The 21,025-nt window shown below is 38.6% G+C and overlaps 1 protein-coding gene across 1 annotated transcript in view; it reads right to left on the bottom strand.

Moving 5' to 3' along the window:
* LOC149484979 (uncharacterized) overlaps positions 1-21,025 on the bottom strand; it is a 93,744-nt gene that overhangs the window by 7,727 nt on the left and 64,992 nt on the right. Inside the window, exons 5-11 of the mRNA XM_089699714.1 lie at positions 19,831-19,911; positions 12,358-12,443; positions 11,990-12,142; positions 11,681-11,803; positions 10,253-10,363; positions 8,960-9,143; positions 8,315-8,482 (exon numbers count right to left, since the gene is read on the bottom strand). Coding sequence (XP_089555840.1) covers positions 8,315-8,482; positions 8,960-9,143; positions 10,253-10,363; positions 11,681-11,803; positions 11,990-12,142; positions 12,358-12,443; positions 19,831-19,911 — 906 coding nt within the window. The remainder of the gene's footprint in view (positions 1-8,314; positions 8,483-8,959; positions 9,144-10,252; positions 10,364-11,680; positions 11,804-11,989; positions 12,143-12,357; positions 12,444-19,830; positions 19,912-21,025) is intronic.

The following is a 21,025-nucleotide window of genomic DNA, read 5'->3' as shown; positions in this document are numbered from 1 at the left end:
CACCTGCAGACAGATGAGTTATACGCGGAGACATGCTCTGAAGTTATATACACCTGCAGACCGATGAGTTATACACGAAGACATGCTCTGTAGTAATATACAGCTGCTGACATACCAGTTATACACGAAGATATGCTCTGTAGTAATATACAGCTACTGACAGATGAGTTATACGCGGAGACATGCTCTGAAGTTATATACACCTGCAGCCCGATGAGTTATACACGAAGACATGCTCTGTAGTTATATACACCTGCAGACAGATGAGTTATACGCGGAGACATGCTCTGAAGTTATATACACCTGCAGACCGATGAGTTATACACGAAGACATGCTCTGTAGTTATATACACCTGCAGACAGATGAGTTATACGCGGAGACATGCTCTGAAGTTATATACACCTGCAGACCGATGAGTTATACACGAAGACATGCTCTGTAGTTATATACACCTGCAGACAGATGAGTTATACGCAGAGACATGCTCTGAAGTTATATACACCTGCAGCCCGATGAGTTATACACGAAGACATGCTCTGTAGTTATATACACCTGCAGACAGATGAGTTATACGCAGAGACATGCTCTGAAGTTATATACACCTGCAGCCCGATGAGTTATACACGAAGACATGCTCTGTAGTTATATACACCTGCAGACAGATGAGTTATACGCGGAGACATGCTCTGAAGTTATATACACCTGCAGACCGATGAGTTATACACGAAGACATGCTCTGTAGTTATATACACCTGGAGACAGATGAGTTATACGCGGAGACATGCTCTGAAGTTATATACACCTGCAGACCGATGAGTTATACACGAAGACATGCTCTGTAGTAATATACAGCTGCTGACATACCAGTTATACACGAAGATATGCTCTGTAGTAATATACAGCTACTGACAGATGAGTTATACGCGGAGACATGCTCTGAAGTTATATATACCTGCAGACCGATGAGTTATACACGAAGACATGCTCTGTAGTTATATACACCTGCAGACAGATGAGTTATACGCGGAGACATGCTCTGAAGTTATATACACCTGCAGATCGATGAGTTATACACGAAGACATGCTCTGTAGTTATATCCACCTGCAGACAGATGAGTTATACGCGGAGACATGCTCTGAAGTTATATACACCTGCAGACCGATGAGTTATACACGAAGACATGCTCTGTAGTGATATACACCTGCAGACAGATGAGTTATACACGAAGATATGCTCTGAAGTTATATACACCTGCAGACCGATAAGTTATACACGAAGACATGCTCTGTAGTTATATACACCTGCAGACCGATGAGTTATACACGAAGACATGCTCTGTAGTTATATACACCTGCAGACAGATGAGTTATACGCGGAGACATGCTCTGAAGTTATATACACCTGCAGACCGATGAGTTATACACGAAGACATGCTCTGTAGTAATATACAGCTGCTGACATACCAGTTATACACGAAGATATGCTCTGTAGTAATATACAGCTACTGACTGATGAGTTATACGCGGAGACATGCTCTGAAGTTATATATACCTGCAGACCGATGAGTTATACACGAAGACATGCTCTGTAGTTATATACACCTGCAGACAGATGAGTTATACGCGGAGACATGCTCTGAAGTTATATACACCTGCAGACCGATGAGTTATACACGAAGACATGCTCTGTAGTTATATACACCTGCAGACAGATGAGTTATACGCGGAGACATGCTCTGAAGTTATATACACCTGCAGACCGATGAGTTATACACGAAGACATGCTCTGTAGTAATATACAGCTGCTGACATACCAGTTATACACGAAGATATGCTCTGTAGTAATATACAGCTACTGACAGATGAGTTATACGCGGAGACATGCTCTGAAGTTATATATACCTGCAGACCGATGAGTTATACACGAAGACATGCTCTGTAGTTATATACACCTGCAGACAGATGAGTTATACGCGGAGACATGCTCTGAAGTTATATACACCTGCAGACCGATGAGTTATACACGAAGACATGCTCTGTAGTAATATACAGCTGCTGACATACCAGTTATACACGAAGATATGCTCTGTAGTAATATACAGCTACTGACAGATGAGTTATACGCGGAGACATGCTCTGAAGTTATATATACCTGCAGACCGATGAGTTATACACGAAGACATGCTCTGTAGTTATATACACCTGCAGACAGATGAGTTATACGCGGAGACATGCTCTGAAGTTATATATACCTGCAGACCGATGAGTTATACACGAAGACATGCTCTGTAGTTATATACACCTGCAGACAGATGAGTTATACGCGGAGACATGCTCTGAAGTTATATATACCTGCAGACCGATGAGTTATACACGAAGACATGCTCTGTAGTTATATACACCTGCAGACATATGAGTTATACGCGGAGACATGCTCTGAAGTTATATACACCTGCAAACCAATGAGTTATACACGAAGACATGCTCTGTAGTTATATACACCTGCAGACAGATGAGTTATACGCGGAGACATGCTCTGAAGTTATATACACCTGCAGACCGATGAGTTATACACGAAGACATGCTCTGTAGTGATATACACCTGCAGACAGATGAGTTATACACGAAGATATGCTCTGAAGTAATATACACCTGCAGAACGATGAGTTATACACGAAGACATGCTCTGTAGTTATATACACCTGCAGACCGATGAGTTATACACGAAGACATGCTCTGTAGATATATACACCTGCAGACAGATGAGTTATACGCGGAGACATGCTCTGAAGTTATATACACCTGCAGACCGATGAGTTATACACGAAGACATGCTCTGTAGTAATATACAGCTGCTGACATACCAGTTATACACGAAGATATGCTCTGTAGTAATATACAGCTACTGACTGATGATTTATACGCGGAGACATGCTCTGAAGTTATATATACCTGCAGACCGATGAGTTATACACGAAGACATGCTCTGTAGTTATATACACCTGCAGACAGATGAGTTATACGCGGAGACATGCTCTGTAGTTATATACACCTGCAGACAGATGAGTTATACGCGGAGACATGCTCTGAAGTTATATACACCTGCAGACCGATGAGTTATACACGAAGACATGCTCTGTAGTAATATACAGCTGCTGACATACCAGTTATACACGAAGATATGCTCTGTAGTAATATACAGCTACTGACAGATGAGTTATACGCGGAGACATGCTCTGAAGTTATATACACCTGCAGCCCGATGAGTTATACACGAAGACATGCTCTGTAGTTATATACACCTGCAGACAGATGAGTTATACGCGGAGACATGCTCTGAAGTTATATACACCTGCAGACCGATGAGTTATACACGAAGACATGCTCTGTAGTTATATACACCTGCAGACAGATGAGTTATACGCGGAGACATGCTCTGAAGTTATATACACCTGCAGACCGATGAGTTATACACGAAGACATGCTCTGTAGTTATATACACCTGCAGACAGATGAGTTATACGCAGAGACATGCTCTGAAGTTATATACACCTGCAGCCCGATGAGTTATACACGAAGACATGCTCTGTAGTTATATACACCTGCAGACAGATGAGTTATACGCAGAGACATGCTCTGAAGTTATATACACCTGCAGCCCGATGAGTTATACACGAAGACATGCTCTGTAGTTATATACACCTGCAGACAGATGAGTTATACGCGGAGACATGCTCTGAAGTTATATACACCTGCAGACCGATGAGTTATACACGAAGACATGCTCTGTAGTTATATACACCTGGAGACAGATGAGTTATACGCGGAGACATGCTCTGAAATTATATACACCTGCAGACCGATGAGTTATACATGAAGACATGCTCTGTAGTAATATACAGCTGCTGACATACCAGTTATACACGAAGATATGCTCTGTAGTAATATACAGCTACTGACAGATGAGTTATACGCGGAGACATGCTCTGAAGTTATATATACCTGCAGACCGATGAGTTATACACGAAGACATGCTCTGTAGTTATATACACCTGCAGACAGATGAGTTATACGCGGAGACATGCTCTGAAGTTATATACACCTGCAGATCGATGAGTTATACACGAAGACATGCTCTGTAGTTATATCCACCTGCAGACAGATGAGTTATACGCGGAGACATGCTCTGAAGTTATATACACCTGCAGACCGATGAGTTATACACGAAGACATGCTCTGTAGTGATATACACCTGCAGACAGATGAGTTATACACGAAGATATGCTCTGAAGTTATATACACCTGCAGACCGATAAGTTATACACGAAGACATGCTCTGTAGTTATATACACCTGCAGACCGATGAGTTATACACGAAGACATGCTCTGTAGTTATATACACCTGCAGACAGATGAGTTATACGCGGAGACATGCTCTGAAGTTATATACACCTGCAGACCGATGAGTTATACACGAAGACATGCTCTGTAGTAATATACAGCTGCTGACATACCAGTTATACACGAAGATATGCTCTGTAGTAATATACAGCTACTGACTGATGAGTTATACGCGGAGACATGCTCTGAAGTTATATATACCTGCAGACCGATGAGTTATACACGAAGACATGCTCTGTAGTTATATACACCTGCAGACAGATGAGTTATACGCGGAGACATGCTCTGAAGTTATATACACCTGCAGACCGATGAGTTATACACGAAGACATGCTCTGTAGTTATATACACCTGCAGACAGATGAGTTATACGCGGAGACATGCTCTGAAGTTATATACACCTGCAGACCGATGAGTTATACACGAAGACATGCTCTGTAGTAATATACAGCTGCTGACATACCAGTTATACACGAAGATATGCTCTGTAGTAATATACAGCTACTGACAGATGAGTTATACGCGGAGACATGCTCTGAAGTTATATATACCTGCAGACCGATGAGTTATACACGAAGACATGCTCTGTAGTTATATACACCTGCAGACAGATGAGTTATACGCGGAGACATGCTCTGAAGTTATATACACCTGCAGACCGATGAGTTATACACGAAGACATGCTCTGTAGTTATATACACCTGCAGACAGATGAGTTATACGCGGAGACATGCTCTGAAGTTATATACACCTGCAGACCGATGAGTTATACACGAAGACATGCTCTGTAGTGATATACACCTGCAGACAGATGAGTTATACACGAAGATATGCTCTGAAGTTATTTACACCTGCAGACCGATGAGTTATACACGAAGACATGCTCTGTAGTTATATACACCTGCAGATCGATGAGTTATACACGAAGACATGCTCTGTAGTTATATACACCTGCAGACAGATGAGTTATACGCGGAGACATGCTCTGAAGTTATATACACCTGCAGACCGATGAGTTATACACGAAGACATGCTCTGTAGTAATATACAGCTGCTGACATACCAGTTATACACGAAGATATGCTCTGTAGTAATATACAGCTACTGACTGATGAGTTATACGCGGAGACATGCTCTGAAGTTATATATACCTGCAGACCGATGAGTTATACACGAAGACATGCTCTGTAGTTATATACACCTGCAGACAGATGAGTTATACGCGGAGACATGCTCTGAAGTTATATACACCTGCAGCCCGATGAGTTATACACGAAGACATGCTCTGTAGTTATATACACCTGCAGACAGATGAGTTATACGCGGAGACATGCTCTGAAGTTATATACACCTGCAGACCGATGAGTTATACACGAAGACATGCTCTGTAGTAATATACAGCTGCTGACATACCAGTTATACACGAAGATATGCTCTGTAGTAATATACAGCTACTGACAGATGAGTTATACGCGGAGACATGCTCTGAAGTTATATATACCTGCAGACCGATGAGTTATACACGAAGATATGCTCTGTAGTTATATACACCTGCAGACAGATGAGTTATACGCGGAGACATGCTCTGAAGTTATATACACCTGCAGACCGATGAGTTATACACGAAGACATGCTCTGTAGTTATATACACCTGCAGACAGATGAGTTATACGCGGAGACATGCTCTGAAGTTATATACACCTGCAGACCGATGAGTTATACACGAAGACATGCTCTGTAGTGATATACACCTGCAGACAGATGAGTTATACACGAAGATATGCTCTGAAGTTATATACACCTGCAGACCGATGAGTTATACACGAAGACATGCTCTGTAGTTATATACACCTGCAGACAGATGAGTTATACGCGGAGACATGCTCTGAAGTTATATACACCCGCAGACCGATGAGTTATACACGAAGACATGCTCTGTAGTGATATACACCTGCAGACAGATGAGTTATACACGAAGATATGCTCTGAAGTTATATACACCTGCAGACCGATAAGTTATACACGAAGACATGCTCTGTAGTTATATACACCTGCAGACCGATGAGTTATACACGAAGACATGCTCTGTAGTTATATACACCTGCAGACAGATGAGTTATACGCGGAGACATGCTCTGAAGTTATATACACCTGCAGACCGATGAGTTATACACGAAGACATGCTCTGTAGTAATATACAGCTGCTGACATACCAGTTATACACGAAGATATGCTCTGTAGTAATATACAGCTACTGACAGATGAGTTATACGCGGAGACATGCTCTGAAGTTATATATACCTGCAGACCGATGAGTTATACACGAAGACATGCTCTGTAGTTATATACACCTGCAGACAGATGAGTTATACGCGGAGACATGCTCTGAAGTTATATACACCTGCAGACCGATGAGTTATGCACGAAGACATGCTCTGTAGTTATATACACCTGCAGACAGATGAGTTATACGCGGAGACATGCTCTGAAGTTATATACACCTGCAGACCGATGAGTTATACACGAAGACATGCTCTGTAGTGATATACACCTGCAGACAGATGAGTTATACACGAAGATATGCTCTGAAGTTATATACACCTGCAGACCGATGAGTTATACACGAAGACATGCTCTGTAGTTATATACACCTGCAGACCGATGAGTTATACACGAAGACATGCTCTGTAGTTATATACACCTGCAGACAGATGAGTTATACGCGGAGACATGCTCTGAAGTTATATACACCTGCAGACCGATGAGTTATACACGAAGACATGCTCTGTAGTAATATACAGCTGCTGACATACCAGTTATACACGAAGATATGCTCTGTAGTAATATACAGCTACTGACTGATGAGTTATACGCGGAGACATGCTCTGAAGTTATATATACCTGCAGACCGATGAGTTATACACGAAGACATGCTCTGTAGTTATATACACCTGCAGACAGATGAGTTATACGCGGAGACATGCTCTGAAGTTATATACACCTGCAGCCCGATGAGTTATACACGAAGACATGCTCTGTAGTTATATACACCTGCAGACAGATGAGTTATACGCGGAGACATGCTCTGAAGTTATATACACCTGCAGACCGATGAGTTATACACGAAGACATGCTCTGTAGTTATATACACCTGCAGACAGATGAGTTATACGCGGAGACATGCTCTGAAGTTATATACACCTGCAGACCGATGAGTTATACACGAAGACATGCTCTGTAGTTATATACACCTGCAGACATATGAGTTATACGCGGAGACATGCTCTGAAGTTATATACACCTGCAAACCAATGAGTTATACACGAAGACATGCTCTGTAGTTATATACAGCTGCTGACATACCAGTTATACGAGGAGACATGCTCTGTAGTTATATACAGCTGCTGACATACCAGTTATACGCGGAGACATGCTCTGTAGTTATATACAGCTGCTGACATACCAGTTATACGCCGAGACATGCTCTGAAGTTATATACACTTGCAGACAGATGAGTTATACGCGGACACATGCTCTGAAGTTATAAACACTTGCAGATAGATGAGTTATACGCGGAGACATGCTCTAAAGTTATACACACCTGCAGACAGATCAGTTATACGCGGAGACATGCTCTGTAGTTAAATACAGCTCTTGACATACCAGTTACACGCGGAGACATGCTCTGTAGTTATATACACCTGCAGACAGATCAGTTATACGCGGAGACATGCTCTGTAGTTAAATACAGCTGCTGACATACCAGTTATACGCGGAGACATGCTCTGTAGTTATATACAGCTGCTGACATACCAGTTATACGCGGACACATGCTCTGAAGTTATATACACTTGCAGACAGATGAGTTATACACGGAGCCATGGCGTCAGGTACCAGGAACACAATGCACACCTTGATCTTGTAGCCCTTGGGCGTGGCGAGTATGAGGTAGTGCGCGATGCCGGAGGGCGCGAAGTGGGTCGGCACGCGCAGCGACAGCGCCAGGCAGCCCGCCTGCGTGGTGCTGCCGCGCACCAGGAACGCGCCCGGCGCCGCCGCCGACAGCACCTCCAGCGCGATCTAAGCACGCGCATATTATAAATAAATAATTATGTATCCAACGACAAAAACCATACACATTGATATATATGCACATTTATCGATGTCGTAAGCAAATTAGAAAATCAAGCAAATCAAAGCGGGGCTCTAATGATGATATTTTACAATTTTAGGATTTCATCTTAGATTTTTTACTGATCAAAAGTTATTCCTTTGCACTTTGCCGTATTACTTGAATTATAAGTGCAATATCGTAACACACAAAGACATATTTGATGAGTTTCACTTTAAAACAAACCACTTCTAAAGAATACTAAATAGTTACTTTGTTCTAGGCACATTCACATACATAGACATACATAGGCACATTCACATACCTAAACATACTCACAATTTAATTTGTAAACTCATCATATTCAAATCAAATTATTTTTTATTATTATTACAAACTGTGTGTTCACAAATTAGCACTGGTTACACACACATACTCCCACTAACCTCTCTAGGTATACCCTGTTGGAACCAGGGCGCATTCTTCAGCTCTGGTTCAAGCGGCCGCAAGTTATTATTCCCCGAGTCCCGCGAATCCCGTGAATCCCGTGAATCCCGCGAGTCCCGTGAAGCCCCGCACGAAGACTCGCCTGATGACGATGATGCCGCTACACTGCCGCCAGATGGCCGACTGGAATATTGTATATTAACCTTTGTATGACCATATACGAGCAAATAAACAGATTTGATTTGATTTGATTTGGAATATTTTTCAAAAGATTATTTTATGGCGAACATCTTTATGAAATTGTACATTGTGCACTTTTGCATTTGACTTTTCAAATTAAATAAATAATTAAGTAACTGTTTTTCGAAATGGTAGAATATGCTATAATATATGTGGGGCATTTCACGCGAAGCGGTCACAGATTTCAGGGTCAGGTTTCAGATCTCCGTTATATTTCAGTATGTTACACTTGTATATATCCTCGGTATGTATACGAAATGTTATTTAGAAGGTTAGTTTTCAAAATAGGTCTTTGAAGATGTCAGCTGTAAGCGCGAAGCATGTGCGACTTTGAATGCAATTAACAGTTTAAGAAAAGGAATTTTAAAATAAATTGATGAATGAAAATAAACTACATTACTTAAATAATCTTTTTAACATCATATTTTTAATTTTGAATTTATTTTTATATTCCTAAGAAAAATATATTTTATATTTTTCTTAGTCATTTTTTACAAACTGAGCATATTTTTATTTTTTTAAGATGATCAAATAGATAGATTTGCTGGTCGCTTAAACTTCATGCAAAGTTCTAGAGTGGTCATCGCAGAAATTTAAAAGCTACATGTATTATAATGGCGAAGCGCGGCAATATCCCCATACTAGTAATCGACGTACGAACAACTTTAACAGGTATAAAAAATTGATTGAAATTATCACCCTTTATTTCGTAGCAGTAACATTCAAAAACTATTAAACCATTATTGGAAAACAATTTTAACGCGTGATCGTGAGTCTCGTCACTCATTGTAGATATGCAATCTTACTATTAAAATACAAAAATACAATTACATTTAGTTATTATCTATACTAATATTATAAAGAGGAAAGGTTTGTATGTATGTATGGTTTTCACGCATAAACTACTGGACCGATTTTGATGAAATTTGGCACAGATAATCTTTAGACCCTGAGAAAGAACATAGGCTACCTTTTATTGCGAAATATGTACCACAGGCGAAGCCGGGGCGGACCGCTGCGCTAGTTAAAAATAAGTGTAATATGTAACGAACCCGTTAGTGATGTGTTTGTGCCTGTTGTCGAACTCGTGTAGCGGCTGGCGGGCCCGCTCGCTCGCCTCGTTGATGTAGCCGCCCGACAGGCACAAGGGCGCGTTCGTCGGCCTGCATGTACACGTATATTGTTATTATTGAAAACAACATTTTAAACAATAGAAAAATGCGATCACGAGACGGAATTCGACTCCGCGTCTTGTGCTTTACCGAAGCGATAATAAAAAAAGCATTTAAATTCTATAAAAAAATATATTCAAACATAATTTTATTTATTTAATCACACATATCAAATACCATTACAGGATTAACCTAATGCGCTACCGACTTAAACTATAGATGTTATACATATATATATATATATATATATTAAATTAATACTACTAATACTTATACTAACGAGTTACTAATAAACTTACAAATTGCTAAAAGAATATACAATTAACACGAGCCAATGGTAAGAATACTTAATCAACAACAAATGACATAATACCTTTGTTTATTCATCCAACTTGCATGTAAATATTATATCCACTCTTCCATGGTGGTCATTAAGAACGCGTTATTTCAATTTAGTCTTAATTATACTATGGTGCATGTTTAAGCGAGTGTACAAGCATGGATAAAAGTATGTTGTAAATGTGCATATGCGAGTTAATGCGCACATATACTATAAACCGTGCATGCTTGCGTGCGTATAGGTGAGCATACATGAATATACGTATTAAGTGGTGTGTGTGTGTGCTCACGTGGAGGGCGTGTCGGCGACGAGCGGCGTGGCGTCGTCGTCGGAGGGCTGCAGCAGCGCGCCGCTCAGCCCCAGCGCCAGCCGCTTCATCAGCGGCGGTGTGTGTGTGTGTGTGTGTGTGTGTGTGTGTGTGTGTGTGCTCACGTGGAGGGCGTGTCGGCGACGAGCGGCGTGGCGTCGTCGTCGGAGGGCTGCAGCAGCGCGCCGCTCAGCCCCAGCGCCAGCCGCTTCATCAGCGGCGGTGTGTGTGTGTGTGTGTGTGTGCTCACGTGGAGGGCGTGTCGGCGACGAGCGGCGTGGCGTCGTCGTCGGAGGGCTGCAGCAGCGCGCCGCTCAGCCCCAGCGCCAGCCGCTTCATCAGCGGCGGTGTGTGTGTGTGTGTGTGTGTGTGTGTGTGTGTGTGTGTGCTCACGTGGAGGGCGTGTCGGCGACGAGCGGCGTGGCGTCGTCGTCGGAGGGCTGCAGCAGCGCGCCGCTCAGCCCCAGCGCCAGCCGCTTCATCAGCGGCGGTGTGTGTGTGTGTGTGTGTGTGTGTGTGTGTGTGTGTGTGCTCACGTGGAGGGCGTGTCGGCGACGAGCGGCGTGGCGTCGTCGTCGGAGGGCTGCAGCAGCGCGCCGCTCAGCCCCAGCGCCAGCCGCTTCATCAGCGGCGGTGTGTGTGTGTGTGTGTGTGTGCTCACGTGGAGGGCGTGTCGGCGACGAGCGGCGTGGCGTCGTCGTCGGAGGGCTGCAGCAGCGCGCCGCTCAGCCCCAGCGCCAGCCGCTTCATCAGCGGTGGCCGCTCGCGCTCTGCACGCTCCACACTGGAATTCATATGCATTTTCATGAAAAAAGACGCATATTATGTGACTGCCTAAAAGCTAAAGCTGTACATTACTGCAATATAAAAATATCATTGCAACAAAGCTTAAAAGCGTCTTTGACATTTTTAGTTTTTAAAAAAAAAATGTTTTTTGCTTTTTTTTAGATTTTTTTTTGTTTGTTATTACCGCTGGTCGCGGTCGCCGAGCCGGCGGTAGCAGCTGAGCTCGGCGGGCGAGTTCCAGTCCTCGGACGAGCTGGGGCTGGGCTCGCTGGCCTCGCTCGCCGAGCTCGCGGAGCCCTCCAGCTTCGCGTGCGCTATGTCGCATTGCGTGCCCGATCTGTTGCCAATTGGGAGGGTTGGGAGTTGGCTTTGCAATTTTGTGTGGTAATTGATTTTGTTATGTATAATGGGTACATAACAAATATTATGGACATAGCACATAAATGCATATGTATTTAATAAAAATATAATCTGTTTAATATATGTTTTTTTTATAACTATTATTTTTAAACACCATAATTATTTTATAAAAACAATAGAAAGGTGTGTTACCTGTCTAAACAATGAGGATAGTGGTGATTGAGGCCGGGCAGCGAGTCCGGAGCGCGCGGGCACGAACCCCCGCTTAGCTCCTTACTCTGAAACGGTCGTATTGATACTTTTAACAATAATAATAGACATAGTTGTAGCCCCTACTTTTTTATTAGGTACATCGATTAAATTATAAGTCATCGAAATGGTTGTAGAATGTAGATACAATAAATTTGATCAGTCTGTAGCTGTTTTATACTTTTTTCGTAAAAAAACAAGTAAGGAAAACCTAAATCATAATTATTACAATGACACGAGCAAGGTAAAAGGAAACACATAAAAGGCAGTCCACGATAGTTTGATACTGTATGAAATTCCCCATTGAATATAATACGATAAGTTATGTCAGCGCTTTTGTTCAAGACGTCGTCGGTTCACATTCCGACCGAGGAATGTAGCCATTGCGCGCTCACACTAGCTGCTTTTACAACACTATTTATGCATTATAGTTTACCCTATATTGTTATAGTTTTACTTATCCTAGTTAAAAAAATAAGGAAATTTTTGTCCGATAAGCAAAAAAAAATTTATATTTTCAGTAATTTCATAGATAACTATTGTAGTTTTGAGTAGCTTGTTAGCTAGATTAACGTTCTTATCTATTAAGATTTTACGCCGAGTACACATTTTCTAATATTCTACTAACACATGGTTTGAACCCGGATTAAATGAGATATCTTCATACTTGCAACCACCAAGAAGGCATTTTAATGTTTATCAAATGCGTAGACACGTGTTTAAGCTTATCAATTTTATAAAATAACACAATACCATGATATATGATATCTTTGTTATATTTTGTTGATTTGTGATAGAAAATAATCTTTTGCATGTTTACAAATACATACCTATTCGTAACTGAAAATATCCACTTCCAACAAACATTGTTTGCCTCGTCATAGTGTGATGTTTATAAATATACAAAACTGCATCTGGTAGTAGATCATACATGTCCACTATAACACCGGATCAAAGTATCGAATTGTAAATAACATGACACACCGACACCAACTCTTTGTCACCGTGAATTTGGCTTGTAAACTTTTTCCGGTAATTTATTTGTCTGTCTCCACAGACTTAGCTCTGTCCAGATACCGCAAGTTATAAACAGTGCTGGGAGCCACAATGCTATATAAAAGTAATTTTTTGATGATTCTTTTAGATTGAAAATAAGAATAGAAGAGCATGATAATTAATAACCGGCTATTACTAACATAAATATTTTAGCTAAATGCAATCTTACGATATTTGTAGATCATAGTTCATACAGAATTACGATTATTTTACTTGATGATATTGCGTGTACTTTGTTGTTAGATACTTATAACAACAAACTCTTATTAATGTTTAACACACTGATATACGATCTAAAGTTAATTATGTAATATCGCGACTTCACCTTCATTAAATAAAATAGGTACCTACCTACCTTTAATAATGAAGGCTATCCAGTCGTCTTATATCTTCGACTAGCCGCGTCGCGTGACGGGACACGACATCCAACGATACAAACAAATTATTACGATTTATAAAAATAACTTCGCTGTTTTGAAACAGTTTGTTACAATAATATTTTATGGTCTGGAATATGAAATTGTTTATGGATTTTAAATTATTACATTCATTTTATTTCTACCTGTCTTATCCTTTGGTACTATAGTGAATATTATACCTATTGAGTTAACCTGAAAGTTATATTGTATGACATATCTAGGTACTACCAATTAGTAATTACTAATTAGTAATTACCATAAAATAAAATATTATACTCCGCGACGTACTACGTAGCACAATAATAACAATTAATTAATTAATAACACTAGTCTCTGTAGAAAGGAAGCTTTTCGGTTGATTCAGAACGAAGCAAGTAAATATGCCAATTAAATACATAAAGTGGAACATAGCTCCTCCTTTTTTGAAGTCGGTCAATTATACCCACCACATTGCGATAAAATCGATAACCGTGTATATTCAAAAGCAGCATAAATATTACAATCGACAATTACGTGACCTGTACAGTAAAACCCGTGGGGTTTCAAAAATTCCAAAACAAAATAGCGCACGGGAGCGTACGTTAAATGCATCGCAGATATAACACGTGAGGTATGGCCCCGGTGGGCCCCGGCGCGCGGCGCGCGGCGGGAAGCTGCGGGTTGCGAGTTGCGACACTTGCCCCATTAAATATTCATATTATCTTTTGTTACCCGTTCAACTTGCCCGCTTTAATCTGGAGTGAACTTGTATCTAGATCGCGGGATTAAAGTGTTTTCGCCGGAAAGAATTTTAGCAATAAAATTCCCTACAAGATTAATTTTGATCAATGTATTTGAAATTTAAATATAAAGCAAAACCAAGGATTCAGAGGAAGCTTTGATTATTTACTAACAAATTATATTAAGTAGGATTAATTTATCTAAGTGCAAACTGAAAACTAAGACAGGAAGAATTGAACAATAGAAATATTATAACAATAGAACATTCCTTTAGTTGTTTTTGAGATTATCGAAATAATAGCAGAAGCAAGAAGGTCTTTGTTTATATTATAACAACGGTAACATTTTCTCAAGTAACATTTCTACATACGTAGAATACAAGTTTACTTTATCTTGTTCGAATCTGCTGAAATAACGAAAATCGTTTGAAAGGAAACCCGTCGCCGAAACATTTTATCACAATGGTCTCAATCAGGAATATTGGAGCGGTATCGGAGCGGGGCCGTCACGGACACGATGCGATTTCTATCAAGTAAGAGCATTTTATTGGGACGGAGTACAGACCCGACTCGATTGTTGCGAATTAAGATAAAATTACAACGAACGGCAGATGTGTCTGTGATGGATTTCAAGATAGACAGGGACATTTGTCACACTTCTAGTTTAAATATAGAAATCAATAGAAAAAAATAATTGGCTATATTTTTACCGAATAGCAAAGGGTTGTTACTTTGCAACCGCTTAGCAGCTTGATAAGTTGGTTCTCTATTTATCTTCTAATGCAGTATTGTATCAAATTAAACACCCGTTTGCCCTATAAACATACATGATATCTAGTTAGGTGATCATTTTTATTCCTAAAAACTATAAACGACAATAACAATCCGATTATAGTTTCCACTCTGAAAGAGGTTAAAAGCTATACAATTCTCAACAAATAGATACAAATACTTGGATATTGAACCGGTATCGAGTGTTCGGGACGGACCCGTCACGCGCACGACACGTTTTCAGTCAGCAAATAAGCGCCGACCGTTTACTTCACAAAAGTTTGTACTAAATCTTACATTTGCTATTTTGTTGAGAGGATATTCTTAAATCTTTGTAATATGGTAGAAAATGCGAAAGACTGAAAGAAATAATCTTGCTTGGTTTTAGAATATTGTGGAAACTGTACATTTTGCAAAATATTATAAAGCAAAAGACTATTCCCGTGGACGAAATCTTTTAATCTAAATTATATTATTACGAGACCTTTTACACTATGAAGAATTAAGCCTCAAAAATATATCCTTTAGATTTTTCATTAAAGCTCGCAATCCAAGGCTTAAAATCAATTGTTTTGGGGCGAGCGATCGCTGGGGCGTTTATCGGGGTTATTTTGTTCCGGGCTTAGTAGCACTTGGCACGACGGCCTCACCCCTGACTTTGTAGAGACCTTTCTAGCGATAGGGTTGTCAGAATCGATGTTTTTTTATAACTTATTTATTTTCCCTTGTTATATTTATAGCACAGGACTTCTGATTCCAACTCTAAAAGGTTTATTTCTTTTATTATTAGACTAGCGGTCCGCCCCGGCTTCGCCCGTGGTACATATTTCGCAATAAAAGGTATGTTCTTTCTCAGGGTCTAAAGATTATCTGTGCCAAATTTCATCAAAATCGGTCCAGTAGTTTATGCGTGAAAACCATACATACATACATACCTACATACAAACCTTTCCTCTTTATAATATTAGTATAGAAGTATAGATTACCAATAATAAAATAAATAAATGTAATATCCCACATATTTTAGGATATTTTACAATTTCGTTTAACTAATTGTAATGTCGTCATGTGCATAAATTATGATTGCTTGTGCGAATCGTAAACTGCAAATGTTGTATAAATACAACACTTGCAGTTTACAACTAACAAATCAAAACTAAAGTAAAAATAGGTCATCATAGAAATGCCTACAGTAAATAATTGGAGAATAGGCGACGATTGCAATTGAAATTCTTTAGTGTATCGCTCAATCTGTACAAAAAGAAAATTGGCAACCCTAGTCACCTTCCTAAAAATATCAATGTAATATGAAAATAGTTCGACTTAATTGTTTAAGGCGGGTTCTAAATGTTAAAATTGTTTTCTATCACGAAAGAACTCGTGAAATATGGGTCTGCTGTAGACAGCGAATTTATTTTTAACATCAACTGCGTTTTTTTGTATTCAACTTCGAAATGGAAATTCCGTTTGGTCGATATGAACTTTACTTTGAAATGTTTTATATAGTTTTTTGAATCACGACCGTGCTCTCTGAAGCATCAAGAATTGCGAGCTTCATTCCTGGTTGTTGACGAATCGTTTGATGAAATAAATTCAGAATGTCATTTTTTGCATGAAATTAATCTTTCATCAACCTAAGAATGTGTGGTGCTATGGATATACTAGTATGAATACTCTATGGTGGGTTGGGGTGGTTAGAGCACCGATAAATTCGAAAGATACTGATCAAAGTACTGAGGCTTGATCACTAACTTGCCCATAGATAAAATTAATCGATAGTGCATTGCCTTCGTGTCTTCTTCTCCAAAAGGATGTGGCTACGTTATTTATTCTGTGGTGTGAGCACATAATTATGTCCTTTTTATTTGCATAATTATGACCTAAGATGGTTCCAACTCTGAGCTCTCGCATGTCTCGCTCAAATGATACATAATTCAAATGACAAGCAGAGGTCGTTTGCGTTTCATTACGGGGGTAAATCCGACCTCAGCGAGTAATTATTAAAATTAACACGCATTTTACATTAGCCCTTCAATTTTGGGTAGCGTCTGATATACTTAGGGTCTTTTATGAGTTGCAAGAATGGTAGAAAATGTTTAGACTTAGGTAATTAATTTGTTTGAACGATAATCAACTCGGGCCTATCAGAGATTGTCCGCTGTAATCTCAGACGTGTAGTTTTTGATGAGTCGATTAGTTTCCAATTAGAATCTCTATGGCAGGAAACATAAACTTACTTCTCTATAAACAGTCCATAAATAAGTTCAGTTAGGTTACCTTAAGATAAAGATATCTACAGTACAAAAAAAATCTGTCGTAGAGTTTTCAGAATGTACAGTGTGATCTGTGAGTTGATGACATTATATTTTTATTTAAAGCCCATTGCACACATCATTTTATTGTGTTTTGTAGTATTGTGACATTTACCGTCAATCATAATTATTTCCACCAAAACAGATCACACAGTATCCTATTTCTCGTTGCCCTTTAAAAGTCACCGACCCAACGAATTAAAAATATACATCGAGTTTTAAGTACTCGCCATTCACGAATACTTTCTAAAGAGAAATACCACAATAATTAAATCTGTCCCTAATATCACCTTTCCCTTTCTATCTCAATGGTACCCATATACCCATCCCTTTCGCATCTTCATTATTACACTATTAATGTTGTGACCGTTTTCGAATGAATCCAGGTCTTTGGTGCATTCAAATTTATAGTCGGTTAACAGTTAATTTCTCGTAAATTTTCTGAAGGAAATAAATTAGTGTAGTATTTAGTAGTGTGTTTAATATATTCATTAAAACTAATTGGCTTGTATCACACAAATATAAAACGAATATAAAATGATTTGACTGAGAATTAACATAATATTATTAATGTTCTAAAACCTAAAATATCAATTCACAAGGCAATAAATTCTAATAGTTCCACGGTGTCGAGTACTGATTTTAATATTGTTTGTAATATAACTTAATCTTTATTAAATGTTATTCGATAAAATATAATTTGAAATAAATGTATCAAATGTATACTGATGTTATTAACATCAGTATATAACTATATAATTCCACATCATTACCGTATTAATACGGTAATGATGTGGAATTATAGATTCGCTCATACAAGAAGTGATCCTTACGTTGATCCTTTCACAAACATATTACTTTTGTTATAAGGTGTACATATTGGGCAATATAATAGATGGAGCCAACGAAAACCTGCAACCAATCTTCATAAACACGAACAAAGTCACATGCATCAGCTAGTCAACCACAGGGAGAGGGATCAAGGGACATTCCTCATACAATTTTGCACCTATTGTTTACCACGCCTTGTATATTGGTTTCTACACTTTTTATCGACTATAAACACGACCCAAACAACCGTTATGTAAATCAATTCAACCCACGTACATCGTGACGGATACGGACCCACGCAAAAAATTGAACGAATCCGGTAAAAAACTTCAAAATACACCGCTACGATTGAATTATTATAGCTAGAGTAGAAATGACACTGGGATATTATTTTTATTTTTGTACTTAATTAAAATATTAGAAGATTGGTGACTATATTATACGGTGATTTTAAAGATAAAGTATTGAATTTTTAATTAAAAACAAGTTATAATAAATGTAGCCTAAATTTCATAATGCCCGTTGTAGCCAGAAATGATATATTTTTGCACTCTTGGCTGTCAAGTGGACTTTTCCACTGCGCCAATCTCCTCGTTTCATATCTTTTATTGGATTGTACTTTTAAAATTGTGTCAAAATTGTTTTGATAATATTGTAAAAAATAATATTAATAAATTTATCCATGTCACATTACTTCTTGCTATCTCACCTAACACGAACTCCTCCACAAACACTATTAGCTATAAACTATAAAAAAACCCATCGCATGTTGAAATAGCTGCATATAAAACATGGTATTAAAATCAAAAGACCCAAAATGATTACAGAGCGAGCGTTGTAAGCCAATATTAGTACATGATAGCAGACCGTCTATTAAATAACACTGTGTCATCATTAAACTAGCATTTACGGTAGCTCGCGATGAAATAGTTCACATTATATCTTTTTTTGGTATGAATTATGGCACTTTTTGTATAGGTTGTTAGAATACGAGGGGAATTGTGATGCAGTTCATACAATAAAATACTTTCTGAATATGTTTGTAACTTAAAATATATCTATAGATAGGTATGCAATACTTTTTCAAAAGTATAATTAAAGTCAGAAAAATATAGATACAGGATTTATAAATTTATAGAAATAAAGAATATATTATAATAGGACATAGGAGTGTGATTTACAAATAATTTATTATCAAAATATTTCAATATTATTCGAATTTCCCATATAGATAACTAGTCCACATAATAGCATTAGAACATTTAAATTACAGAAAATCATGGTGGGTAGTTGAAATAAACAACATACCCATAACGGAGCGGAGGGCTGCAGTTGCGAGGCGAACGCCATGCGGAACGCATCTCCCACCAGCGCGTTTAACTCCTCCGCCTGAAAATGTAAAAAAACTAGATAATTTCGTTGTATTTTATCGTAATTATTCAAATTCATGATAAATATGTGTTTCTCTTAAGTCAGATGTGTAAATGAGTTACAGGAATTTTTTCGTCAAAAAGCTCTTGGAATACAAATTATATTATTCATGTGTACCAGAACTAGAGTCCGTTTGGAATACATCCATTCAAAATATATGTTGTGTCTAGTGTTCCGTATGGACAATGTGCAATCATTCCAAAGAGTAATATTATATCACGTTTGAAATTCATGTAAAACTTCAAACATGTCTTTAGGGATAGACCTGTGCACTCGCATCAATTGAGGGAACGCCTCTAAGCATAAATACCCGCTTCGAATGTCGTGGGCCGAGATAAAGTCTCCGAGCTTACCACAGATATCGATTTAACTGAAACGTTAGATTACATCTACATACCGCATTGCTTTAAAATTTATAGAACAGACGTATAATGTATGTGAAATTACCTTTGAAATTGCCAAGAATTGCTCAACTCTGTTAAGAATTTTATCATAAACAATTCGTTATAAAATATGACTTAAACTACAAAACATTTTCGTATATTTTCATACATTGAATAGATGCAACAAAACTCTACTTGTTACTAACATGGTATAATTATTTTCGTTTAAACTAAAATCTTAAATTCCACATCTTACGAATAAGATGTAATATATTTTCTTTAAATTCATTCAAAAGGTACGGGCTCCTATAATTCCGACGTTAAATTCAGACGTGAAGCTACGACGAACGCTCAGGATTTCACTAAATGCCTCCGAATCCGTCAGCGTGAATTTACAGCTATTAAAAGAACAATAAAACGGTATCATTAATTGTGAGAGCTTCTCATTATCACTTTTCATTCTGCAGATACACACACTTCTAGCCACATTGTAAAGGTAAAACTAAATGTATCATGTATAGCTTAGCTAAGTATCAATTGCCAGACCAAATTAATTTATTTTGTGGTTGTTTCTTTTATTCTTTAGAAGCCTATTCTACTATGTCGATGATAAATTCATTGTATCGATATTACACAAAGTACAAGCTGTATTTTCATTGATTATACGCTGCCTAGCTATATTAAATTGC

Source organism: Colias philodice, chromosome 10 (genome assembly GCF_061535455.1).
Source record: "Colias philodice isolate Cphi_HAF_F1 chromosome 10, ilColPhil1 Martin Lab GWU primary, whole genome shotgun sequence".
In the NCBI taxonomy this organism is placed as follows: domain Eukaryota; kingdom Metazoa; phylum Arthropoda; class Insecta; order Lepidoptera; family Pieridae; genus Colias; species Colias philodice.
The sequence above is the reverse complement of the archived record's forward strand: the minus strand, read 5'-3'. Positions and strand labels throughout refer to the sequence as shown.